Here is a 27,818-nt window from a genome sequence, read left to right as displayed (position 1 = left end):
ATTTGGCGCCCAAACCCTCCAAGAAGAAGGAGGAGATTGTCCTGGAGCGCCACCCACCTTGAGAAGTGGTGATGCGGCTGACTTCCCTGAAGAGTTACGCCTGGGAGGCGGGCCTCAGATAGAGGTAGACCGGCCCAGTGTGTGGGAGGAGTCAGTGTCGACTCTGCACCCAGTGAGAGAAGAGGAGAGAGAGCGGCTGGACAGCTGCCAGCGGGCGGAAGAATGCGCTGAGGCCCGACGTCAAGCAGCAGCTGCCACCGTTACCCCAGAGGCCACTGTCACCGGACCTCCGGTAGCTCCGATGACCTGCACCAAGGCTGACCTAGAGGCCCTACGCAAGAGAGTGTATTGGGTGGCGGACCTCGGGTGCGCAGGAGGTGTGCGGTGGTTCCCGTTTCCTAGGACGGATGCCGAAATGGAGGCAATGAAGGACAAGCCTCCCCCTCTAAAGATTGTCAGAGGAGATGGTTTCCAGATGTGGCCGGCCTTGCCAGAACAGTTGCTGCAAGTTCCGTTCATCGACTCCTCATCAGAGGAAGAATATGACACTCGCCTGTGAGTACGCCTTTCCTCATGTCCGTCTCCCTAATGGCCGTTTTGTCCCTCCAGTTGGCAGAGCTGGTGAAGCTCGCTGCCAGTTACACACGGCCGGTGGCATTCTAACTGAATGATGGTGCCACTGTATACCACTGCTTCCAGCTGCCCTTGTTGTGTTTGGGACATCCGGTTTGCTGCTATAATCCCAGTTGTGCCTTAGTTTGCACTGTTTTTCCCTTTTACCCCCATTTCAGGTTGAAAAGACATTTTTATGTCAGCACTATTTTAAAGGGTAAGCAGGACTTGCCAGGATAACTTGGCCCTGGTATTGTCAGAGTCCTGTATTGTCATTTTATATGTGTGCTGCTGACAGTGTTTAGTAACCGTTTTTTTTTTTATTCACGTATATGTGCCCAGAGATGGACTTCCTATGTGCAAGCCTCTGAGAGGTTAATTTTATTATGGACTTATTTATTGTCATGGACTATCCTGGTTTTAACATTCGCTGTGCCAGGTCAGCGCCCCCGTTCCACTCACTATCCTGAGAAGAAGAGAACGACGCCCCTTGTCACCACACTTCACCTTTGCCAATTGGGTCTGATAAGAGTGTAATTGACATATATGTATGCATGCATGTGTCTTTCTCTATTTCAGGTCATGATTCCAGTTGGGCGGGCCCTGGTGGAGTACGAGGTCGTACTCAGCTTAAAGCAGCGGGGTATGTAGTGTACGGGAGAGTAATACCCCGTCACTACAGAAGGGTCACTTGGGTATTGTCGTTCCCCCTGTATTTATGGGGAGGTTGGTATGAAACATCTTGTTAAATGTAATGCTATGTACTTCCTGTTACTGTGAAAGGTGCATGTGCAGGCCGGCTAGGGTGTCATTCCAGCTCTGAGTCACTAGAGGGAGCTAGGGAACCCTAGGTTATATAAGGCCCAGTCAGGAAGTAGTAGTAGTGTTCAGACAGTGGGAGCAGAGGTCAGAAATGATCCTGTGTCTGAGTGAAGGCCAGGCTATGGGCCTGTGAGAGCATAGCAGGCCTGAAGCCTGCCGACTAGGAGAGGGTAGTAAAGGCCCTGTAACCGGGTTCCGGATCCAAGGAAAAGGTTCCCCTCCTGAGTCATCATCCGTTTAGCTGAAACAGCATAAGCAAGCCACCAGCCAAGACACAGAATACCACAGAGGCCGATCAGATAAAGCAAGAGGTACTCAAGATAACAGAGGAGGTACTAGATAAGGACAGCTTCAAGGGTACGCCAGATAAAGGGCATTAGACCTTGGAGAGAAAGTCACATGTTTCAGGACCAGTCAGGAATAGTGTGCAAGCCGCCTGTACTGCATCTCCTGTAATCAACACTCTGTATAATACATTGCTAAGACCGGCCATTCTGTACTTCCTAAGAACCAGCTGTATTCAAATAGTAACCAACTGTCTTTCATGGAACTGCGCTTCCAACTGCGTCCATGTATTATAATCACTGATATTCAGTAAAGTTCCAGTTTTTGTTGGCTATCCTATGCTTGCTTCATTCTTCTACAATACCATACACGGCGTGTCACCGTTTAATTGGCACTGGCGTCACGAACTTTTAAATACCTGCCTGTTCCAGTATTTGCCCCAATTGAAGACGACAGTGGATCCCAGGTTAGTGAGTCAATCTGCACTACAAAGCCCAGCATACACTACTGACCCCCTGGGACACTGCAGTTGTCATGTTGGAAGACCCAGCCACGACCCATCTTCAAAGCTCTGACTGAGGGAAGTCGGTTGTTGCTCAAAATCTCACAATAAATGGCCCCATTCATCCTCTCCTTAATACAGTGCAGTTGTCCTGTCCTCTTCGCAGAAAAGCACCCCCAAAGCGTGATGTTACCACCCCCATGCTTCACAGTAGGGATGGTGTTCTTGGGGTTGTACTCATCCTTCTTTTTCCTCCAAACACGACGAGTGAAGTTTAGACCAAAAAGTTCTACTTTGGTCTCATCTGACCACATGGATTTCTCCCGGCCTCCTCTGGATCATCCAGATGGTCATTGGCAAACTTCAGACGGACCTGGACATGTGATGACTTGAGCAGGGCAACCTTCTGTGCAATGCATGATTTGAAACCATGACGACGTAGTGTTCTACTGACAGTGACCTTTGAAACTGTGGTCCCAGCTCTCTTCATGTCATTCACCAGCTCCTCCCTTGTAGTTCTGGGCTGATTCCTCACATTTCTTATCATCAGTGATACTCTACGAGGTGAGATCTTGCATGGAGCCCCAGTCCGAGGGAGACTGACAGTCGTCTTTAGCCTCTTCCATTTTCTAACAATTGCTCCAACAGTTGATCTATTTTCACCAAGCTGCTTGGCAATTGCCCCGTAGCCCTTTCCAGCCTTGTGGAGGTCCACAATTCTGTCTCGGGTGTCTTTTGACAGCTCTTTGGTCTTGCCCATGGTAGTAGTTGGCGTCTGACTGACTGTGGGGTGGACAGGTGTCTATAAAGAGCTCAGACAGGTGCTACTAAGTGAGATTAATGAGTGGAGTAGAGGTGGACTTTTTAAAGGCACAGTAACAGGTCTTTGAGAGCCAGAATTCTTGCTGTTTCTCAGGTGTTCAAACACTTCTGTTCAGCAGTGCAAGACAAATAATTCTTTATAAATCATACAATGTGATTTCCTGATTTTATTTTATTTTATTCTGTCTCTCAGAGCGGGAATGCACCTACAATGTGAATTCCAGACCCCTCCATGATTTCTAAGTGGGAGAACTTGCAAAATCGCAGGGTGTTCAAATACTTCTGTTCCTCACTGTATAGAGCATGTATATTACCTCACATTATATTTTGCACATTGGAACTTGCGCTGCCGGATCCTGACAGCTTTCCTAGCACACCACCGTGCATCATTTAGTGGCTCTGCTTGGTATTGCAGTTCATCCCCATTGACTTGAATGGGGTAGAGATACAACTAGGCCACGTGACCGATCGGTGGGGGTCCTGGGTGTCAGATCCCCGCAGATCTAATAGTGATGATCTATCCTGAGGATAACCTTTTTAATGACCAAACAAATAATTTTTTTGAATTTTTTTTCTTTGGCACTTTCCAAGAGCTATGACTTTTTAAATCGATGTAGCTGTATGAGGAATGTTTTTTATTTTTTTTTGCGGGACGAGTTGGATTTTTATTTAAACCATTTTGGGGTCGACATAAATTACTGATTAACTTTTATTAACAGCAATACCGCCATTCATTATTTCTGTTATAAATTTTGCAGGGTTTATTTTTCGGCATAAATAATGTGATAACCATTCTCTGGGTCAGTACGATTACAGCGATACTAAATACATAGAGTTCTTTTTATATGTTACTACTTCTGCTCAATAAAAACACTTTCTTGTAGAAAAAGAAAATCTTTCTCCATCCCTGCATCCCAATTTTTGGAGCGCAAACCACTTTATTTATTTTTTTGGGGCGAAGAACAGCAAATCGGGCATTGTGTTTTTTATTTTTTATTTACGGCGTTCACCATAAGGGATAAATTACATGATAATTGTGTAGTGCGGGTTGTTACGGACACAATACCAGATATGTGGAGGTAATCTTATTTTTGCAGTTTTTTGCAAAGCCTTTTTTTTATGGAAAAATGTTGGTGTTTTTTTTACTTGAATTTTTTTTAACCATTTACTTGTCCCACTAGTGTATCCTGATGGGGATACACTGCAGACTCCGTTACGCCCCAGGCTGCCATTCTAAGACATCGACACCCTGAGGTCTCATTCGTGGGATGCCAATGGGAGACGGAGGGAGCTCCCTTCCTCTAAAGCACTTAGATGCTGTGCTCGCTATTGACTGTGACATCTCAGAAATCTGATTTTCTAAGAGGTCAAATTTACTAGCCAGTCTGCGACGTTTAATACATTTGGTGCAATCTGCTCTGCTTACTTTGACAGAAATAACATGCGGCCCGGGATATATTCATGACAACGTACCTTGGTCAGCTCCTGAGCGTTTGCAAGATTGTCCACAGCGATAGCTAAGAAGACATTCAGCAGTGTGTCTATGCAGTACTGGTTAAAGAAAATGTGTAGCCTTCCTTTCACATGAGCGAGTTTTCCACATGGGTGCAATGCGTGATGCGAACGCATAGCACCCGCGCTGAATCCGGACCCATTCGTTCCAATGGGGCTGTGTACATGTGCGCTGTTTTTCACGCATCACTTGAAAATCACTTCACGTTCTATATTCTGCGTTTTTCACGCAACACTGGCCCCATAGAAGTGAATGGGGCTGCGAGAAAATCGCATCCGCCAGCAAGTGCGGGTGCGATGCGTTTTTCACAGATGGTTGCTAAGAGATGTTGTTTGTAAACCTTCCGTTGTTTTTTTCACGCATGTAAAAAATGCTTCAAAATGCATTGCACCTGCGTGATAAAAACCGAACAACTGAATGCAATCGCAGGCAAAACTGAAAAAAATTGCTTTCAAAATCGCGCATTTTTAACTGAACGCATCCAGACCTAATCCGTATCGCTCGTCTGCAAGGGACCTTATTCTACAGATTATGGGGGTCTTTTACTATCCAGAAATACGTCTATATTAGGCATATTTCTGGAGCAGATTGTGGCGCAAAGGTTATTTGTGCCACAATCTGCAACTTTTCTCGCTCACACCAGGTCTAAAAAAGCGAGCGTGGGATATAAGGGGACGGGCTGGCAGCGTAGGAAATAGTCTAAATGTACGACAGCTAGGAAGCTGGCTTGCATTTAGACGGGTGCTGGATATGCCGAGGGTATGTAGAGGCCGGCGTCTCTTCATAACTTCAGTAGATCCACCGCCAGCGCAGGGGTTTATTAATAAATGACCCCCTATGTGTCGAGATGGAGGCAGTCCAACCTAACTGAAGATCATCATGCATCTCCAGTCGTATGACATGACCCCGGACACTGGGGCAGATTTACCAAGCCTGTATGTGGTGTGAGGGTATTTTCACTAGCGTTTTTCTTTTCCGGCGCTGAGTTCCGTCCTAGAGGCTCAAATCCGGAAAAAAACTGATCAGTTTTATCCTAATGCATTCTGGATGGAGAGCAATCCGTTCAGGATGCATCAGTTCAGTCCCTCTTATGTTTCTTGGCTGGAGAAAATACCGCAGCATGCTGCACTTTTCTCTCCGGCCCAAACTCCCGAACGCTTGCCGGAATGCTGGATCCGGCATTAATTACCATTGAAATGTATTAGTGCCGGCATTAAAATTGCCACATTGACAGATCCGTTCTTCCAGTCCGTGCATGCGCAGACCTTTAAATCTGTGAAAAAAAGAAATACCGGATCCGTTTTTCCGGATGACGGTATTTCAATGCATTTGTAAGAAGCACCCGCATCCGGATCCGTCTGACAAAATGCATCCATTTGCTGGATCCGGAAGGCAGTTCCGGCGACGGAACTGCCTGCCGGAATCCTCTGCCGCAAGTGTGAAAGTAGCCTGACTTTAGCCCGGCGGTCTAGACCTGCAGCAGATTTATCACAGGGGCTCAGGCCGGATGTAAATGTGCTGCAGGGAAAGGCCTCATGCACACGACCGTTGTGTGTTTTGCGGTCCGCAATTTGGATTATGTCCGTGTGTGTTCTGCAATTTGCGGAACGGCACGGACAGCTATTGATATTACTGCCTATTCTTGTCCGCAAAAACGGACAAGAATAGGACAGGTTATTTATTTTTTTGCAGACCAGGGAACGGAGCAACGGAATCAGACAGCACAAAGAGTGCTGTGCGCATCTTTTGCGGCCCCATTGAAGTGAATATGTCCGCATCCAAACTGCAAAAACTGCGGCTCGGATGCGGACCAAAACAACAGTCGTGTGCATGAGGCCAAAGACTCTGACTCTATACCAACTATTCAATGGCTTAGGTTGAGACAGAATTTGCATCCTTAGACTTAGGCCATGCACCCTTCTGTTGAAGTCCCACCCCTCCTGTGAGTCTAAAAAATTGGAAAAACTATAGTTGCGCCAAATTGCTCCAAAATTGCGCCATTTTGTGCCACTTTTAGATAAATCGTAGGTGCAGACACATAAGTAACTCTGGGCCACTGTGCTCTAATCCTTCATTATTACCCTCAGTTTTGGATTTACAGTGCCCTCATTTGTATAAGGATACAGTTTCCAAAAAGGGTGAGGATGATAAAATAGACGGAGGACACCATGCCAGATTTGACACCTCCCTGAGACTTGATGCCATCATACATTACTGCGTTCCAGTCTTCTCCAGTCAATATCTGATGTTACAGAGAAAAGAGTGTCAGTGAAGCACCAGCTGAAGATAACAGTAGGTGTTAATGGAGGAAATACACACCTGAAAGACAGTCATTATTGCTGCAGGAAAATTATCAAAGTTGGTAGATGGTGTTTTATCATTAAAATTAAACCTGCAAAGAAAACCAGACACATGAAGAGAAATGTATCCTATGGCGTCCATCTCAGCCACCCGTCCCTCCTGGTGAGAGCCCACTGATCAGCTTCAGGGCTCGTGCCCATGAACATAAGGGCTCCGTGACCATATTGCGTCCTCAATATACGGGCACTGGACCCACTGACTACAAAGCGTCCATTCAGCTCCGTGCCTCTGCACTGCAAAAGATTACACATGTCCTATCTTTTGCCGTATCTTGCGGATCGCTGACCCATTTAAGTCAACGGGAGTCACACCGCCTGGGCATGGCAGTCCGCAGCACAGGAACAAAGCCATTACGTTCGTGGGCATGAGCCCTTATTCTGTGCAGGAACCTGGCAGCAGCTGGTCAGATTCCCCGCAGTGCCCGCACAGGTGAAATCAGTTGTTTTCTCTGCCCTGCTTGAAAATTAGGGCTCGTTTCACACAAACGTTTTTTGCGTTCCATATACGGACCATTTTTTGAGTTCCGTATACGGAACTATTCATTTCAATGGTTCCGAAAAAACGTATGCATTCCATTTCCGTATTTCCGTTCTGTTCGAAGATAGAACATGTCCTATTATTGCCCGCAAATCACGTTCCTTGGCGCCATTCAAGTCAATGGGTCCGCAAAAAAACGGAACACATACGGAATGTATTCCGTATGTCTTCCGTATTCGTTCCGCTTTTGCGGAACCATCTATTGAACATTTTATGCCCAGCCCAATTTTTTCTATGTAATTACTGTATACTGTATATGCCATACGGAAAAACGGAATGGAACCGGAAACACTACTGAAACAAAAAATGGAAAAACGTATCCGTTAAAAAACGACCCGCAAAACACTGAAAAAGCTATACGGTCGTGTGAACGAACCCTAAAAGGCAAGTGCTAGTGTGTGCGCATTTGTAATGGTGTTTTTGGCACTTTTTGCATTCTCCCATACGGCTCTACAGAGGATGTGACATTACAGGGGGGCACTTTTTTGTGACTTTTTTTTGTTGCATAAATCACAAAACTACACCCTTTAGGCCTCATGCACACATCCCATGGACCATATGGCGGTCAGCAAAGCATGGCTCTGCATACAGACACCTGCCATGTGCTATACACATTTGTTTTCAGTCCCATTACTAGAAATGACTATTCTTGTCCATGATATAGACAAAAATAGGACTTGTTCTATAATTTGAGGAGCGAACACACGGATGACTTCTGTACGCTGTCCTTTTTTTTTTTTTTGAGGACCCATATAACTGTATGGGTCTGTGTGCGATCCGCCCAAAAAAGCGGATTAGACCTGGACTTAAAATATGGTTGTGTACACGAGGCCTTAACATGATGATCAGAATCCTTTAGCGGAAAAAAGTTGGATGGGATAGGTGACTACTTACTGTCCACCAAACAGCTGCATCCCCAGTAAGGCAAAGACCACAATGAAAAGGAAGAGCAGGAACAGCAAACTGATGATGGACTTCATTGAGCTGAGCAATGAGATTACCAGGTTACGGAGAGAGGCCCAATATCTGAAGAAGAAACAAACCTGAGCAAACATATGCTACGTGAAGGAAAGGAGGTGATAAACAGGGCTGCTGCCTGCGATAATTGAACAGTTATTATACCCCTGCCTCTAGGAAGCAAGGGCTGCAGGAGCCTAATGCTGGTTCCCCAGGTAATGCAGATTGGGAGCCCCAAGAAGCCTCTTGCACCAATGTTTATGGGGCCAACTTGAGCTGTAAACCCAATTTCTCTGTGGTCCTCATAGCTGCTGCTTGGGCTTCCTCTGCGCTGCCTAAAACCTGGATCACACTAGATATTTCATGTGGTACAAGTCTTCTTTGCCTCATATGATTCTATATTTAAAGGGGTTATCCCATGACTCATGTAAAAAATAAAAATCAGACATCATATAGTACATGTCAGTCTCTATCTAACAAGGCTAGAACCAGCCCTGTACCTCACATGGATCCAGAGATCTCCCCATTCATTGCTCTGCTAGATTTATATCAAATTGAAAGGCCAAGGGGCGTGTCTTTGCTGCCGCAGCTCAGGTGGCGTGTCCATGCTCTCCCTATCACAGCTCAGGGGCGTGTCCATGCTCTCCCTATTACAGCTCAGGGGCGTGTCCATGCTCTCCCTATCACAGCTCAGGAAGCGTGTACATTCTCTCCCTATCACAGCTCAGGAGGCGTGTCCATGCTCTCCCTATCACAGCTCAGGGGCGTGTCCATTTTCTCCCTATCACAGCTCAGGGGCGTGTCCATTCTCTCCCTATCACAGCTCAGGGGGCTAGTCTCAGCTCTCCCTATCACAGCTCAGGAGGCGTGTCCATGCTCTCCCTATCGCAGCTAAGGAGGCAGTTGAAGGATGAAACTGAGCATGTGCGGCCATCTCAGTGAGCAGGACAAAGAAATAAGAAAAAAAAACTGACGGTGGCGCTATAAAGATGCATTTTATTGAATAACTCAGTGGCTATGCAAAATTTTGAATTACATGTAATTACAAAAGTATTCAGATCCAGGGGCTGGTTTAAAAACTGTAGAATATTTTTCGTGGGACAACCCCTTTAAGAGGTGAATGAAACGGGTTCTCCAGGAATTAAGAAAATGAAAATACATAAATAATACTTTATTATAAATGAATTCTCAAATACCTTTCATTAGTTATAACAGCTCGTTTTCTCTGGGGAGCAATCATTAGGAGAAATAAAATTGCTGCCGTCCTATTAGTACATACAAAACCTGTCCTAATCACATAGGAGGACAAGTTACTTCAGAGCACTGAGGTAAGGAGCTGCCTCATCCTCCTCTCCGTCTGCTTGTCAGGGATTACTGTTTAATATGATCTTCAGCTGAATCTCTGAAGGAATGGAGTTCATAAGGAGACAGGAAATATAAAGAGGAGGTGGGGATGTGGCTGTGTACTCCTGTGTGAGTAGGACAGGTTTTGTGTGTAGTAATATGACGGCAGCCATTTTATTTCCCCTGATGATTGCTCCCCAGACAAAACGAGCCATTATAACTAATGAAAGATATTTGGGGATATATTTATGATAAAGTAATATTTAGGTATTTTCTTTTTTCCCGAAGAACCACAGGATATTAGGAAGACTCCCTTCAACTGGCAGCATGGAATATGCAGGGTGGTCATCACGTCCAGTATGGGCAGATGCCGTAACTGAAGTTGGTGTCTTTGAAGCATCTACCTAACTATGCATCACCCAGCAAAGACATCTCTGCCTTCACTGCACACCTTCAGATTGTTAGACTCTCATGAAAATGTTTCAGAACAGTCTCACTGACACCTACTTAGTAACCTTGAATATGCGCAGCAGGCGGAGGGCTCTTAAGACGCTGATCCCAAAGGAGGTTCCAGGCTTCACCATTGCCCATATGACCTCAAAGATGCTCCCAGTGATAACCTGGTGGACACAGATAGAAGCATTGCACATGAGGTTCTTTGTAAATTGTGTACACAATTCAGCTATGAGAAGGACAGTTGTGTTTCAGGGTTTATTTGCCCACCGATCTGATATTGATGACCTGTCTTCTTGATACATGATCAATATCAGAAAACTTTAACAAAGGCTTCATCTTTAATCCCAATATGTAAGATAAAAACTAAAGAAAACTATCCAAGATACTAAACAAGTAACTTCTCTATACTTACGGCACAGTCAAAGCAGTTAAAGGATGAATGAAAATAAGGCCTGGTTCCAAGACCGTACATTTTTATAAACATTTCGGACATAAAGAGCCCAAGGAAAATGAATTCTGCATAGTCTAAAAAAAATCATGAAAAAAAATGAGTCAATCTAATGTAAAATAGCTGTGAGCATTTCTCCATATAATATGCACATAGTACAATGACTTCATAGTACATGATCAGAAAGGTGTCAGGCTTTGTGACCAGGCTGGGACTGGCCCACCGGGGAGGTGGCGGATTCCTCGGTGGGCCCCCGGTCTCCTGCGCCTGAGATAAGACGGAGGAGTAATTATTTCTCCTTTCTCAAGAGAGATAATAATTGCAGCCACTAGGTGGCAGTATCACGCAGTGATGCAGCCTCCTACTAGTGTACATTGTACAGGAGGCCCCGCAGTATCTTATAAACTTCCTGGGCTGCTGGCAGTGAAGGAGGAGAGAACATGTCTGGCCATCACATTATACACTGCTCGTTTCCATGGTTACGACCACCCTGCAATCTATCAGTGGTGTCCGTGCTTGCACACTATAGGATAAAGCACTAGCCTATGTGCGCTCCCATGGTCCCGGCCACCAGAGAGGCTGACGCTTTTGCCTATAGTGGGAAAGCACGACCACCATTGCTGGACTGCAGGGTGGTTTGTAACCATGGAAACGAGCAGTATATAATGTGATGGAAAAATGAATCCAGCCAGCAAAGGAAGCAATATGGGTAATAACAGTATATTAGTAAGTTGCTCTTATTAACTTTCTCTACATGATAAATGCCACTTACTGGAGTGAAACAACCCCTTTAAGACCCTTGTGTACATAGATTGGTAGTAATGTAATTGAATGTCTCAGGACCCCTTTTTTCATGATCAGTGGATGTTCCAGCAGTCAGACCCCAGCAATCTGATATTTATCACCTATGCTATAGATAGGCGATAGGTCATTATGGTAGGACAACCCTTTTCATTATAATGTAGATTATGTACAATCTGAGGAGGTTAACATTTAGTACATTTCATGCCAGACATTTATGCTTAAAGGGGTTAAAGAGGTTGTCTCACTTCAGTAAATGGCATTTATCATGCAGTTAATACAAGTCACTAATATATTGTTATTATCTATATTGCCTCCTTTCCATCACATTATACACAGCACGTATCCATGGTTACGACCACCCTGCAATCCAGCAGCGGTGGCCGTGCTTACACACTATAGGGAAAGGCTGGAAGTGCGCATAAGCCAACACCTTTACCTACTAGTGTGCAAGCACGGCCACCGCTGCTGGATTGCAGGGTGGTCGTAACCATGGATACGTGCTGTGTATAATGTGATGGAAAAGAGCCAATATGGAGAATCAGAATACATTAGTAAGTGCCTTGTATTAACTTTCTCTACATAATAAATGCCATTTGTTGAAGTGATACGACCCCTTTAAGTGTGTTACACCTAGTAGGGTTAGGCAAAAAATGTCTTGGTGCGGGCATTGCGTGTTTCCTATGTGTGATTGGTGCGTGCATTGTGTGTTTCCTATGTGTGATTGGTGCGTGCATTGCGTGTTTCCTATGTGTGATGGGAACAGCATGTGTCTTGTTTCTGACTGACTTAAGAGCAGGATATCCATATATGCGTAAGGCTACTGTCACACTTGCGGTAGCAGGGTCCGGCAGGCTATTCCATCCGTGCTTATGCTAGCCCACCGTGCCGCTGGCGGTCCACTCCGGCCCCATTCACTATAATGAGGTCCGGCTGCAGCAGAACGCAAACATGCCGAGAGGCGGCCGGACAAAAACTACAGCAGACTTCCAGCAACACGGTGGGCTAGCGTTAGCACGGATGCGGCAGGCTGTTCCCCCGCCGGCCTCTAATAGAACAGTCCTATCCTTGTCTGTAATGTGGACATACAGACACAGAATGCACATAGAGTCATTTCCGTTTTTTGCGGCCCCATTGAAGTGAATGGTTTCACATACAGGCCACAAAAAAAAAAATGGTACGAACACGGAAATAAAAATAAGTTTGTGTGCAGGAGCCCTAAGGTGGGCCCCCAGAATCAGTTACACTGGTGGGTGCTAGGTACCCCAGTCCGACACTGTTTGTGACTATTATGTGGCTCCGGACCCTGGCACCACTGATATCTTTATGTATAGGCAGGGGTGCACAACATTAACCAGGACCATGAGGGGCTGTCCAGATGGGGCAATCTGATAAATGCCGGAATATGAACTGGTCTGCCTCTGTTTGCAGCACCTGGGAGGACTGAAAACGTACACAGGCAGTTACAGGATAAGAGAAACTCTGCACCTTCTAAGGCAAGTACTGTATGAGTAAAGAAGACAACAAAATCCCTCGTTCCACATAGGAACAAAGTTACTCACAGAGAAAATCAGTTAGCCATTCTTCCTGGTTATAGCGCACAATTGCCACGCACAGCGTGTTCAGTGCCACGAGGCCTAGAACCATCCAGTAGAAGGTCTGTGTCTTCACCATACGCCGGACGTAGAAACGTAAGCGTCGTTCCTTCTTGTGTAGGTATGAGGAATTTTCCAGCTTGGCACTTTTAATACTGGCACGGGCAAAAGGAGAGCCTGTGGACAAAAAGGTAAGGCAAACATGAAAAATCACAAAAAGAACATTGTATTGTGAGAGATAGGATTTATTCCTCTATACATATATAATGTGAACATTCTGTAGTACACATTTTTGTCCACTAGATGGCGGCAAACCAGATGTATGAACCATGTGTGCATTAAGGTCACTAGGGGAGGGGGAAGGGGGGAGTTAGGTTGCAGCTTTCAAATCTACCTATGAACTGCGAGTTGAAGTTGCTAAACCACTCCTATCAGGTTAAGGACCTGGCACATCTGGACACATACCCACAGAAGCAATATCTCCGATAGCCTCCTCTCCTTCATCAGCATTCAGTAGTTCGGTTTTATTTTTCTTGATTGTGGGTCTACGCAGTGCTCCTGTGATGACGAACAGAAATGGATTTACATATGAACGCACATACAGAACATATTTATGTTTTATTCATAGCTGCAGAACCCAAATAAACTTTACAGGGCTCAGCAATAAAAAATGAATCGCTACGGACACCTCTGCATTGATTTATTTTATTTTATTATTTGTTACCTAAATGTAAAACTGAGTAACTATCACAAACGTACCTGTCCGGGCCACAGCAGCGAGATCTGTGCCGCGAAAGATGCTCTGCAAAGCCACGCCCCCTAGTGACGCGACTGCATCCTTACAACAGGATGCAATGCTCTTCCTCCCCACGGCGGGCGTGTGCTGGAGGAGACTGATTGCTCAGCTGCTCTATTCCTGTGTGCTAGTGTTCTGACTAATGGAGCGCCGAATCATGACCTATCAGGTTCTGATCCTGGGACCTGTGTTCTGTCTCGTGATTTGGTACTGTGTTTCCAGTCTGGTTGTGACTTCGGCTTGGCTATTTTGACTACCGTCTGTGATCTGATTTGGTACTGCATTGTCCGCCTGGTTACGACCCATTCCTGTATGCATTTGTCTTTGTGTGTGTGTGTGTCAGTCCTGCACCTAGCAGAGTACAGAATATCGACCAGTTGCAGACTTGCTGCCTAGGACTTGCATTGCAAGTAGGCAGGGAAAGCGGGCTGGCTGACTGTGCTGACAGTAACTTTGTAAGCTTACTGAAAATTGTATTTGCTGCTGTAGAATCTGTGCAACACCTTCACATAGCTGACTATTCCGCTGCTTCTGGTATAGATGCAACAGTATATTGCTCCTGGTTGTGTTGGCTCCCTCTTGCCCTGCCCTAATTTCCCATGTCAGCGTTAGAGATTGCAACAGGAGAGGGAGGTTGCACTCAGCTGATCAGAGGGTGGATAGGGGGAAAGCAATTATTTAGTGAGGTAGCTCACACACGCTGCAGTGATTAGTATTGTTGCCTTGAAACACCAGGGCTCGAATCCAGGCACAAACTGCACGAATGTAAGATTTTCTGCCCAAGTTTGTGTGGTTTTCCTTTGAGATACTCTGGTTTCCTCTCTTACTCTAAAAAACATACTAGAAGGCAGAGGGACTGGTGCAAATGATGGCAATCTCTGTACAGCGGTGTGGAATATATTGGCACTATATAAATGCAGCGGGAGGGAATCACACTCTCCTCAGCATCAGAATTTTACAGCAAAAAGGAGATGAGATCAATCATGGGCTCTAGAAGGGGAAAACAGTCCAGGAATGAAGCTTGGCTGATACTTGAGAGCTAGTGAAAACAGCAGCATCCTGGAAACACACATCTAGCATGTGTTACTGGGAGGGACATGTCCATATGAGAAAAGGCTGAAACTAGGAGCAGGTTGTAAACTGAAGGGATCTGAAAATGAAGGAAAGAAAGATGCTTGCCGGCTGAAACTTCCTGCAACTTTTTAATTTTTTGTTTTAAAGTTGTCCATAGCTTTACACGAACTGTAGTTCAATGAATATTAAAGGGGTTGTCTGAGTTTTAACAATACAACGAAATAAACCATTAAACTTACCTTCTATATCCTGACCCGATCCAGCATAATCGCCTTGTCCTCTCCGCCGGTCTGCAGCACAGTGACATGCCCGCACACGGCACGTGACCTATTGCTGGCCTCAGCAGTCTCATGTCATGTACTGTTGAGGTCAGCGATTGACTGCAGCGGTATATACAATGTCACCATTGCAGCCAAAAGAGTACATCAAGGTTGTGGTGAAAGTGGTGGTGCTGGATCGGAGGAGGTTCTGGAGGAGGAGTATAAATTTTACTTTAACTCCCTGCAGTTTAAACTCTTGCAATTTGCCATCCCCAATGCACGGGCACCATCCGTGTGGGTGCCGAAGACGGATGCAGACCCATTCAACTTGAATGGGTCCGTGATCCCTCCGCACTGCAAAAAAAATAAAACAAGTTACAGTTTTTTGCGGTGCAGAGGCACGGAGAGAAACCCCACAGAAGGACTCCATAGTGCTTCCGTGGGGTTCTGCGCCTCTGTTTTGCACCGCTCAAGTAAAATGGGTCCGCATCTGCGGTACGGTGTGCCCACAGCTGGTGCCCGTATATTGCAGACCTGCTGTTTGCGGGCCGCAATACGGGTACGGCCGGGCAACGGTCGTGTGCATGAGGTCATAGAGATGCACTGCCGATATAAGCATGCATAGTTATGAGCATACAAGGGAGAGAGCTATGTCATGTGTACAGCCGGCTTTAGATGCTTTCATCTAAAGAGGCCTGTCCTGTTGTCTCCTTCATGGCACCTCCTATGTCACCCAATTGGCTATGCTGAATTACCATCATAAGGCAGTCTCTCCACATCACTGTCGTCTTCAGCCAGAATTACCTCCTCTGCAGAGGGCAAAATAAGAACAATTAGAAAGCAAAAACCGAGAGAGGGTGTGAAGAATAGACAGCAAGAATTTTTAGAAGAAAGAACTACAAACGCCAGCATAGCTTACAGAATTTGCACTCCTATATACAATCACACCGACCCAAATACTTAATGCTGCTAAGGTAACATGCACACAGCAGTGTAGTTTATGCAGAATTTCCTTCAGTTTTTTATGCTTTTCTGCACCACATCCACAGCAAAATCCACGTGTTAGCTCATATGAGTGCAGGACAATAGCCCCGCGGCGGCCCGATGCGCACAGTATCATAGTAACCTATGATGCTGTGCGCTCCCGTGTTGCTCCGGGACATATGGCACGCTCACGGACCGTATGTCTCGGAGGGCATACAGTCGTGTGCATGTAGCCCTTACTTGCAGATTTTCGCATGGATTTGCCACAGGTCTCACCCTTTGCATTGCACCGACAGTCCGCACAAACTGACATGCTGTCAATTCCAAAATCGCTAGGATATGTCCCTATTGTCTGATAGGTGCGGGTCCTACCTCTGGGACCTGCACCTACACCGAGAACTGGAGCAGGGAAGGTGGTGGCTGGAGGACTCCGGTCCGGCCACCACCAAGTGCTCTCCCCATAGGGAGGGTGGCTGTACATGTGCAGAGCGTCAGCCACCACTTTCAGGACTCTGTTCTCGGTGTAGGTGGGGGTCCCATTGTCTGTGATGGGAATACCCCTTTAAAGGGTTTCTGTCACCAGAATTAACCCTCTTAAACTGTCTGACATTAGCGATGTGTCAGCAGACCCTAACTCTGCTATTTTTATGTTTATTGATGCCCCCCTTACGGTAGGAGCGGAGGGAGGGGGGGGGGATCGTTGCTCCCGCTCCTAGAGGCTCCGTTCTTTCCCCATCCCACCTCATTCCACACCCTTGATTGACAGGGCAGCATTTGTCTTCTCCTGCCGGCCCTGTGTGCTGGGTAAGTCTCGCGCCTGCGCAGTGCCGTTTAACCAGCACACAGGGCCGGCAGAAGAGGAATGCTGGCCTGTCAATCAAGGACGGCAGGGCGTGGAATGAGGTGGGAGAACGGAGCCTCTAGGAGCGGGAGAAGTAAGAATTGTGCCGTAAGGGGGGCATCAATAAGCATAAAAATAGCAGAGTTAGGGTCTGCTGACACATCGCTAATGTCAGCCAGGTTTAATAGGGTTAATTCTGGTGACTGAAACCCTTTAAAGCCCTGTGCAGACCTCATCCATGGCTGATGTCTAGATTGTACAGTAAGGGTGTGACCACACAGACACGTGGCGTGGATACTAAGTCTGCACCATGTCAATTTATGCTCTAGATTTCTAATTTCTGCCTTGGATTTCGCGCTTTACAATGCAGAGGGTGAAAATATCCAAATCTGTGCCACAAGTAACTGAGACCTGCACCATAATCCGCCACATGTGGCTGACCCAGATGTGCAGTGTGGAATCTGCACAAGCCGTGGCAATCCCACCATACACCTACAGATGATAATGCATCAATATATTATCAGTCACATGACTGTAAGCATTTTGTGGTCCACAAACCGCAGAGCCGCAAAATCCGCAGGTGGTCTGTGTGCCAACTGCATTTTATTTGTGGACCCATTGACCTAAATGGGACGCGGTCTGCATTTGCCGTCCCATTAAATTTAAATGATATAGCTCCACAGTCCGCATATCGCGGACAAGTATGGGATATGTTCTGTCGTTTTGTGGAACGGACATACAGATGACTTTCTGTGTGTCTTATACTTGTCATCAATATGCGGACTGTGGACCTATTTCATTTAAATTTAATGGGACGGCAAAAGAATGCGAACAGCACTCGGAACGCTTTCATATTTTGCGGATACGCTTACGCTTGTGTGCATGAGGCCTTAGTATTACAGTCCAGCATGTATACAGATGGCATAGTGGTGATACACACCCTCCATACAGACTTCAATAGGCATATCTCCATCCACAAGAGGGATGAAAGTGCTGCATGCTACAATTTAACCACCTCAGCCCCCCTAGCTTAAACCCCCTTAATGACCAGGCCACTTTTTACACTTCTGCACTACACTACTTTCACCGTTTATTGCTCGGTCATACAACTTACCACCCAAATTAATTTTACCTCCTTTTCTTCTCACTAATAGAGCTTTCATTTGGTGGTACTTCATGGCTGCTGACATTTTTACTTTTTTTGTTATTAATCGAAATTTACCAAATTTTTTCCAAAAAAATGAAATTTTTCACTTTCAGTTGTATTTTTTTTTTTAAAACTACATTTCTATACAAATTTTTCTCTAAATTTATTGTTCTACATGTCTTTGGGTAAAAAAAAATGGTTTGGGTAAAAGTTATAGCGTTTACAAACTATGGTACAAAAATGTGAATTTCCGTTTTTTGAAGCCGCTCTTATTTTCTGAGCACCTGTCATGTTTCCTGAGGTTCTACAATGCCCAGACAGTAGAAAACCCCCACAAATGACCACATTTCGGAAAGTAGACACCCTAAGGTATTCGCTGATGGGCATAGTGAGTTCATAGAACTTTTTATTTTTTGTCACAAGTTAGCGGAAAATCATGATTTATTTTATTTTTATTTTTTTCCTTACAAAGTCTCATATTCCACTAACTTGTGACAAAAAATAAAAACTTCCATGAACTCACTATGCCCATCACAGAATACCTTGGGGTGTCTTCTTTCCAAAATGGGGTCACTTGTGGGGTAGTTATACTGCCCTGGCATTTTAGGGGCCCTAATGCGTGAGAAGAAGTCTGGAATCCAAATGTGTAAAAAATGCCCTGTGAAATCCTAAAGGTGCTCTTTAGAATTTGGGCCCCTTTGCCCACCTAGGCTGCAAACAGGTGTCACACATCTGGTATCGCCGTACTCAGGAGAAGTTGGGGAATGTGTTTTGGGGTGTATTTTTACATATACCCATGCTGGGTGAGAGAAATATCTCTCTAAAAGTCAACTTTTCCCTTTTTTTATACAAAGTTGTCATTATAGAGAGATATTTATCTCACCCAGCATGGGTATATGCAGCCTAGGTGCGCAAAGGGGACCATATTCCTTTTAGGAGGGCATTTTTATACATTTGGATTCCAGACTTCTTCTCACGCTTTTTGGCACAAGTTAGCGGAAATTGATTTTTATTTTTTTTTCTCACAAAGTCTCCCTTTCCGCTAACTTGTGACAAAAAGTTCAATCTTTCATGGACTCAATATGCCCCTCACGGAATACCTTGGGGTGTCTTCTTTCCGAAATGGGGTCACATGTGGGGTATTTATACTGCCCTGGCATTTTAGGGGCCCTAAAGCACGAGAAGAAGTCTGGAATATAAATGTCTAAATTTTACGCATTTGGATTCCGTGAGGGGTATGGTGAGTTCATGTAAGATTTTATTTTTTGTCACAAGTTAGTGGAATATGAGACTTTGTAAGAAAAAATAAGAAAAAAAAAATTTCCGCTAACTTGTGCCAAAAAAATGTCTGAATGGAGCCTTACAGGGGGTGATCAATGACAGGGGGGTGATCAGGGAGTCTATATGGGTGATCACCCCCCTGTCATTGATCACCCCCCTGTAAGGCTCCATTCAGATGTCCTGTATGTGTTTTGCGGATCCGCGGTGTCCGATCGGATCCATGGATCCGTGGATCCGCAAAACACATACGGACCTCTGAATGGAGCCTTACAGGGGGGTGATCAATGACAGGGGGGTGATCAGGGAGTCTATATGGGGTGATCAGGGGGTTAATAAGGGGTTAATAAGTGACAGGGGGGGGCTACTTATTACAGAGCTACCTGTGTCCTCTGTTGGTCGATCCAAACAATAGGGACCACCAGAGGACCAGGTAGCAGGTATATTAGACGCTGTTATCAAAACAGCGTCTAATATACCTTTTAGGGGTTAAAAAAATCGCATCTACAGCCTGCCAGCGAACGATCGCCGCTGGCAGGCTAGAGATCCACTTGCTTACCTGAAGTTCCTGTGAACGCGCGTGCCTGTGTGCGCGCGTTCACCGGAAATCTCGCGTCTGAATCGACTGCCTCTGGACCGCAATCCTGCGTTAGGCGGTCCGGAGGCGGTTAAAATACGCACTTATTTTCTATACACGAATTTCTGCACATATTAACATTCCTTCCACTTTAATGATAGAAATAATGCAGAAGTAATACTGATACTAATACGCTACTGATAGGTGCTTGCAGTTTTGGAGACGTTTTTGATCCAAAGCCAGAGTTGGACACAAAGGGAAAAGCATAAAGGTCAGACTTCTAAGTCGCTCTTCTATCCATTCCAGGCTTTGGCTAAAAAAAATGCATAAAAATTGAATGTGTGATTACAGCCAAAATGTCTGCGATGTCTCTAGTGAGCGGGTCTGTCAGCTGGACCTCTCTACGGCTGGTCCTCTGTATGGCACCAGTATAGTGGACCGGCGTGATATCTGATGTACAGAATGCAATCACTCACACCCCCCACAGATCTGACAGACCTGGAAATGTACATTACTAAAACAATCACTGATGTCGCTGCCTTGAAATCAATGTCCCTAAACCCATTTATAGCAGTGAAAGCACCAAATTCCCCAGACAAAAACTCAAATGTTCAGATTCTGTTTGCTTGCAGTCACCACTAGAGGGAGCTAGCAATTGTGTAGGCCAGAGTGTCAAACTCATTTTTACGGTGGGCCAGACCAGCCTTCAATGGGCTGGCTTCTGGAATTCAGGCACCAGAGTCTGCAGTGCAGTCCTATGTAACACCACTGATAACACAGTGATAACTCTCTGAGTACAGATAATGTAGTAGATGGTACCTGCAGTCCTATGTAACACCACTGATAACACAGTGATAACTCTGAGTACAGATAATGTAGTAGAGGTTACCTGCAGTCCTATGTAACACCACTGATAACACAGTAATAACTCTTTGAGTACAGATAATGTAGTAGATGTTACCTGCAGTCCTATGTAACACCACTGATAACACAGTGATAACTCTGAGTACAGATAAAGTAGTAGATGTTACCCGCAGTCCTATGTAACACCACATACTGTATAACAATAATAACTTTCTGAGTACAGATAATGTAGTAAATGTTACCTGCAGTCCTATGTAACACCACTGATAACACAGTGATAACTCTGAGTACAGATAATGTAGTAGATGCCACCTGCAGTCCTATGTAACATCACAGATAACAAAGTGATAACTCTCCGAGTACAGATAATGTAGTAGATGTTACCTGCAGTCCTATGTAACACTGCAGATTACACAGTGATAATCCTCTGTGTACTGATAATGTAGAAGATGTCACCTGCAGTCCTATGTAACACTGCAGTTTAGACAGTGATAACCCTCTGTGTACTGATAATGTAGAAGATGTCATCTGCAGTCCTATGTAACACCACATAACAGTAATAACTCTCTGAGTACAGATTATGTAGTACATGTCACCTGCAGTCCTATGTAACACCACATAACAGTGATAACTCTCTGAGTACAGATAATGCAGTAGATGTCACCTGCAGTCCTATGTAACACCACAGATAACACAGTGATAACCGCTTGAGTACAGATAAAGTAGTACGGTAGATGTTAGCTGCAGTCCTATGTAACACCACAGATAACACAGTGATAATTCGCTGAGTACAGATAAGGTAGTAGATGTCACCTGCAGTCCTATGTAACACCACATAACAGTGATAACTCTCTGGGTACATATAATGTAGTTTGTAATACTGTATATGTCACTTGCAGTCCTGTGTAACACCACAGATAACAGGTATCCCTCTGAGTACAGATAATGTAGTAGATGTCAGCTGCAGTCCTATGTAACACCACAGGTAACACAGTGTATTACTTGGGGCAGACTAGTGGACCTGTACTTGTTCACCAGCATGTCCTGCACAGGATGCTGCGGGGCCCCCATCTAACTGCCGCACCTCACCCTGCAGCAGCTGCAGTATCTGAGCCTGACTGATGAGGACTAAGCGCACTGCCATGTCTTACCCACCGACAATCCCACACTATAGTGTGATGCCAGGCCCACCGTACCATCCCACTGCCGAGTGAGGTGTCGTGGTGACTCCACCTCACAAAAACAAACCATTCACAACCACGAAGGGGGTGTCCAAGATAATTAAAAGTTCTGCAGCAGTAAATATCATAAAATAACAAAGAATTCATCATTTCTCCCCTGCAACTTGCTGTGCCTCGCTCCAGTCCTGCAGAGCTGATGTCATCCTCCTGGCTGCAGTGGCGAGATCCCGTGCCGTCAGCCACCGACCTCAGAAATACACAGGACATCATTCCTGAGGCCGGGACCTCACTGCTTCAGCAAGGAAACCAAACATGGGCAATGGTGGAGCGACAGAAAAAAGGTGAGTATAACGTTTTTGGACATTTAACCTATCACTGCCCCAGTACAGGCCGGACCTGGGGGAAGGCCTGGTATGACTAAGTTTGGAGGGAGTAAAATGAGAATGTGGTATGGGATGGGGTTAATGGAGGGCAGGAGGAGGTGGTGATTTAGGGGAGGGGTGTAGTTTTTATAAAGGGGAACCAAGGGCGGGAAAGGGGCCATATTGAGGGGACGGCAGAAGTGCAGCAGCCCCCATCCACCCACACTAAGGCTGCAAGGTGCACGGAAGGCGGGGGTTTGGTTGGTCATGGAAGGGGTGGGTTTTAGTTTGGCCAGGCAGAATATGGTCTTTTGTCATAGCGACCAAGGCGGCGGTGGGGGGTCCTTGGAGTTGGTGGTCATGGTGGCTCTGGCATGGTGGGGAGGGAGCCAAAGGTGGCTCTGGACTCCCCAGGTATTGGATTCTGGAGTGTGGTATGGCGGGTATCTGCCCACGTTGTTGCCCATGGTTACCATGTTCTGCCTCTGAGTCTGAGCTGGCGTTTTATCGCTAGAGGTAATTTAAATGAGGGGCGGGGCCGTTACCCGTCGGGTTTACGGGGCTCCAAGGACTCTCCCAGTGATATCTGGTACTCAGGAATTAGGTGTTTTTGGTAAGGTTCCGAGGCGGGCCTTCAGGTGGGAAGGTCTTGGGTAGATTATTATATATGTTATTTATGGTTAATAATAAAATGGCTTCTGTGGCCAATAAAATCCACTTAAGTTGTTGTGTTTTATTGGGCAAAATGAGGTATAGGTAAGAGGAACGACTGGACAGTACCCCCGTCATGGCCTGATCACATTTCCATATTCTTCAGACACATACTTTCAAGTATCTCCTACACAAAAAGCCTGTGGCCCCTAATGCTGATCTTAGCTCCATCTTCCCTGCTTACCCAGTAACTACAACACCCCACAGAACCTTTACTATCATCAGGATTTGCTGTTGAGAAAGTGATATAACAGCGATATCTGTTAGTGGCACAGTCCCCGAGTGACACTGTACTGCTGTTCCCTGTAGATTTCCAATATGCTGATATACACTCACCTAAAGAATTATTAGGAACACCTGTTCTATTTCTCATTAATGCGATTATCTAGTCAATCAATCACATGGCAGTCGCTTCAATGCATGTAGGGTTGTGGTCCTGGTCAAGACAATCTCCTGAACTCCAAACTGAATGTCAGAATGGGAAAGAAAGGCGATTTAAGCAATTTTGAGCGTGGCATGGTTGTTGGTGCCAGACGGGCCGGTCTGAGTATTTCACAATCTGCTCAGTTACTGGGATTTTCACGCACAACCATTTCTAGGGTTTACAAAGAATGGTGTGAAAAGGGAAAAACATCCAGTATGCGGCAGTCCTGTGGGCGAAAATGCCTTGTTGATGCTAGAGGTCAGAGGAGAATGGGCCGACTGATTCAAGCTGATAGAAGAGCAATGTTGACTGAAATAACCACTCGTTACAACCGAGGTCTGCAGCAAAGCATTTGTGAAGCCACAACACGCACAACCTTGAGGCGGACGGGCTACAACAGCAGAAGACCCCACCGGGTACCACTCATCTCCACTACAAATAGGAAAAAGAGGCTACAATTTGCACGAGCTCACCAAAATTGGACTTTTGAAGACTGGAAAAATGTTGCCTGGTCTGAGGAGTCTCGATTTCTGTTGAGACATTCAAATGGTAGAGTCCGAATTTGGCGTAAACAGAATGAGAACATGTATCCATCATGCCTTGTCACCACTGTGCAGGCTGGTGGTGGTGGTGTAATGGTGTGGGGGATGTTTTCTGGGCACACTTTAGGCCCCTTAGTGCCAATTGGCCATCGTTTAAATGCCACGGGCTACCGGAGCATTGTTTCTGACCATGTCCATCCCTTCATGACCACCATGTACCCATCCTCTGATGGCTACTTCCAGCTGGATACTGCACCATGTCACAAAGCTTGAATCATTTCAAATTGGTTTCTTGAACATGACAATGAGTTCACTGTACTAAAATGGCCCCACAGTCACCAGATCTCAACCCAACAGGGCATCTTTGGGATGTGGTGGAACAGGAGCTTCGTGTCCTGGATATGCATCCCTCAAATCTCCATCAACTGCAAGATGCTATCCTATCAATATGGGCCAACATTTCTAAAGAATGCTATCAGCACCTTGTTGAATCAATGCCAAGTAGAATTAAGGCAGTTCTGAAGGCAAAAGGGGGTCCAATACCGTATTAGTATGGTGTTCCTAATAATTCTTTAGGTGACTGTGTATCAATAACAGCATAGACATAGAGAATTAACACAAGCCAAAATGAACATCTCTCATCCGAGTTAACCCTTAACGGAATCTGACATTCAGAACGGCTGATTCAGGACTGGAACCTGAACACTTACGCTCACCCGTGTGGTATATCTGAGGTCACACGTGAACCAGTAATGTGGTATCGATTGCTGATGCCTGAGTAATGGCGTGAACTATCAACATTACCCTACGTTACTGGTCTTACTGTTAAATCCCATGTTCCAGCAGGGGGCAGCAGTGACTGTTTATGTGTAAGAAGTCTGGAGAGACTGAACTACTGCCATGCTTTTCAGACATTCATTTAGGATGGAGAGTATACAGCAATCAATACTGTAGCCAGACTGTTCCTAAACATTGACGTCTTACGGCGTGGCCACTGAAAAATAGACCTGGCTCTAATTTGTCTGACTGAGCAGGAAAGAGATAGACTGGGGTGTAACCCAACAGCTTGAAGCAGGTGACAAATGTGTGGGGACAGGGGACTGTCTCTGAGGGGATTGGACTCCATAGGTTAATGAAACAAAGGTCTGTGACCCACCTGCTTTGGAAATCCACTCCATGTAGCCATTCAATTCCCTTTCTATCTGCTGCTGTCTCCTCAGCTTCATGAATGCTCTACGGTTTTCTACTCGCTCCCTCTCTTTGGCAAACTCTCTGTGCAAGACAAAATATACAAAATATTGCCTTCTGCGGAAAAGTCACAGTGATACAAAAGTCATGCTATAAATCCAGCCCATACATAAAACGTACAAAAAATACATTTTGAAATATACTGCCTTTGCTCTGGTACTGCAGCAGAGGAAGACTGGTGTATAGGAAGAGCAGAGAGGCAGACCTTCTCCCCTTCATGGAGTCTGCTGGAGACTAGATAGGCAGGAGTAGTCCAGTGACAGTAGTAGAGGGGGAGAGTGTATACACTGCCTTTGCTCTGGTACTGCAGCAGAGGAAGACTGGTGTATAGGAAGAGCAGAGAGGCAGACCTTCTCCCCTTCATGGAGTCTGCTGGAGACTAGATAGGCAGGAGTACCCCAGTGACAGTAGTAGAGGGGGAGAGTGTATACATTGCCTTTGCTCTGGTACTGCAGCAGAGGAAGACTGGTGTATAGGAAGAGCAGAGAGGCAGACCTTCTCCCCTTCATGGAGTCTGCTGGAGACTAGATAGGCAGGAGTAGTCCAGTGACAGTAGTAGAAGGGGAGAGTGTATACACTGCCTTTGCTCTGGTACTGCAGCAGAGGACGACTGGTGTATAGGAAGAGCAGAGAGGCATACTTTCTCCTCTTCATGGAGTCTGCTGGAGACTAGATAGGCAGGATTACCCCAGTGACAATAGTAGAGGGGGAGAGTGTATACATTGCCTTTGCTCTGGTACTGCAGCAGAGGAAGACTGGTGTATAGGAAGAGCAGTGAGGCAGACCTTCTCCCCTTTATGGAGTCTGCTGGAGACTAGATAGGCAGGAGTACTCCAGTGACAATAGTAGAAGGGGAGAGTGTATACACTGCCTTTGCTCTGGTACTGCAGCAGAGGAAGACTGGTGTATAGGAAGAGCAGAGAGGCAGACCTTCTCCCCTTCATGGAGTCTGCTGGAGACTAGATAGGCAGGATTACCCCAGTGACAATAGTAGAAGGGGAGAGTGTATACACTGCCTTTGCTCTGGTACTGCAGCAGAGGAAGACTGGTGTATAGGAAGAGCAGAGAGGCATACTTTCTCCCCTTCATGGAGTCTGCTGGAGACTAGATAGGCAGGATTACCCCAGTGACAATAGTAGAAGGGGAGAGTGTATACACTGCCTTTGCTCTGGTACTGCAGCAGAGGAAGACTGGTGTATAGGAAGAGCAGAGAGGCAGACCTTCTCCCCTTCATGGAGTCTGCTGGAGACTAGATAGGCAGGAGTACCCCAGTGACAATAGTAGAAGGGGAGAGTGTATACACTGCCTTTGCTCTGGTACTGCAGCAGAGGAAGACTGGTGTATAGGAAGAGCAGAGAGGCAGACCTTCTCCCCTTCATGGAGTCTGCTGGAGACTAGATAGGCAGGATTACCCCAGTGACAGTAGTAGAGGGGGAGAGTGTATACATTGCCTTTGCTCTGGTACTGCAGCAGAGGACGACTGGTGTATAGGAAGAGCAGAGAGGCAGACCTTCTCCCCTTCATGGAGTCTGCTGGAGACTAGATAGGCAGGATTACCCCAGTGACAATAGTAGAAGGGGAGAGTGTATACACTGCCTTTGCTCTGGTACTGCAGTAGAGGAAGACTGGTGTATAGGAAGAGCAGAGAGGCAGACTTTCTCCTCTTCATGGAGATTGTATGCTGGAGACTAGATAGGCAGGATTACGGTACACATTGCTGAGTAGGCAACCACTGTTTTGGAAGCATTATTGAAATCAAATAAAGCTGTGGGACTTATTTTGATTATATTTTCTCCATTTATTGAAGAAGCTATTGCTTAAAGGGGTTTTGCATTTTTTTTTTTCTTATGATCTATCCTCTGGATAGATCATCAGCATCTGATCGGCGGGGTCAGACACCCGGGACCCCCGCCGATCAGCTGTTTGAGAAGGCAGTGGTGCTGGCAGTAGCGCCGCGGCCTTCTCGCTGTTTACCACTGGTCCAGTGACGTCACGACTAGTATCACTGGCCTGGGCGGGGCTAAGCTCTGTTCACGTGAATGTACCTGAACTGCATCAGGCCAGTGATACTAGTCGTGACGTCACTGGGCCTGCGGTAAACAGTGAGAAGGCCGTAGCACTACCGCCAGCTCCGCTGCCTTCTCAAACAGCTGATCAGCGGGGGTCCCGGGTGTCGGACCCCTGCCGATCAGATGCTGATGATCTATGCAGAGGATAGATCATCAGTAAAAAAAAAAATGCAGGACCCGTTTAAGGTCCCTTTACAAGGGGCGATGTGCAATGAGTTTGTCGGGGAGGAAGCATTCCTTCCCGACAATCTGCTGATCGCTAGCGGAGGAGACCAGTGCATTTACATGCACCGATCTCCTCCAGCTCCTCCACAGTATGGGGAGGAGTGATCACTAATGCCATCACTCTTCTCCATACTGACTCGGCAGTACATTTACACTGCCAGATCACCGCTAACAGTGATA

At 46.0% G+C, this 27,818-nt stretch overlaps 1 protein-coding gene across 1 annotated transcript in view; it reads right to left on the bottom strand.

Annotated features, from left to right (window-relative positions):
* The window catches only part of CACNA1A (calcium voltage-gated channel subunit alpha1 A), a 204,225-nt gene that overhangs the window by 141,621 nt on the left and 34,786 nt on the right, over positions 1-27,818 (bottom strand). The window contains exons 7-16 of the mRNA XM_044282909.1: positions 25,253-25,368; positions 15,941-15,994; positions 13,521-13,613; positions 13,023-13,232; positions 10,624-10,736; positions 10,263-10,375; positions 8,349-8,480; positions 6,876-6,948; positions 6,681-6,798; positions 4,517-4,584 (exon numbers count right to left, since the gene is read on the bottom strand). Coding sequence (XP_044138844.1) covers positions 4,517-4,584; positions 6,681-6,798; positions 6,876-6,948; positions 8,349-8,480; positions 10,263-10,375; positions 10,624-10,736; positions 13,023-13,232; positions 13,521-13,613; positions 15,941-15,994; positions 25,253-25,368 — 1,090 coding nt within the window. The remainder of the gene's footprint in view (positions 1-4,516; positions 4,585-6,680; positions 6,799-6,875; positions 6,949-8,348; positions 8,481-10,262; positions 10,376-10,623; positions 10,737-13,022; positions 13,233-13,520; positions 13,614-15,940; positions 15,995-25,252; positions 25,369-27,818) is intronic.

The sequence above is a fragment of the Bufo gargarizans genome, chromosome 2 (assembly GCF_014858855.1).
Source record: "Bufo gargarizans isolate SCDJY-AF-19 chromosome 2, ASM1485885v1, whole genome shotgun sequence".
In the NCBI taxonomy this organism is placed as follows: Eukaryota; Metazoa; Chordata; class Amphibia; order Anura; family Bufonidae; genus Bufo; species Bufo gargarizans.
Note: the sequence above shows the minus strand (reverse complement) of the source record. Positions and strands in the feature narration are given on the sequence as shown.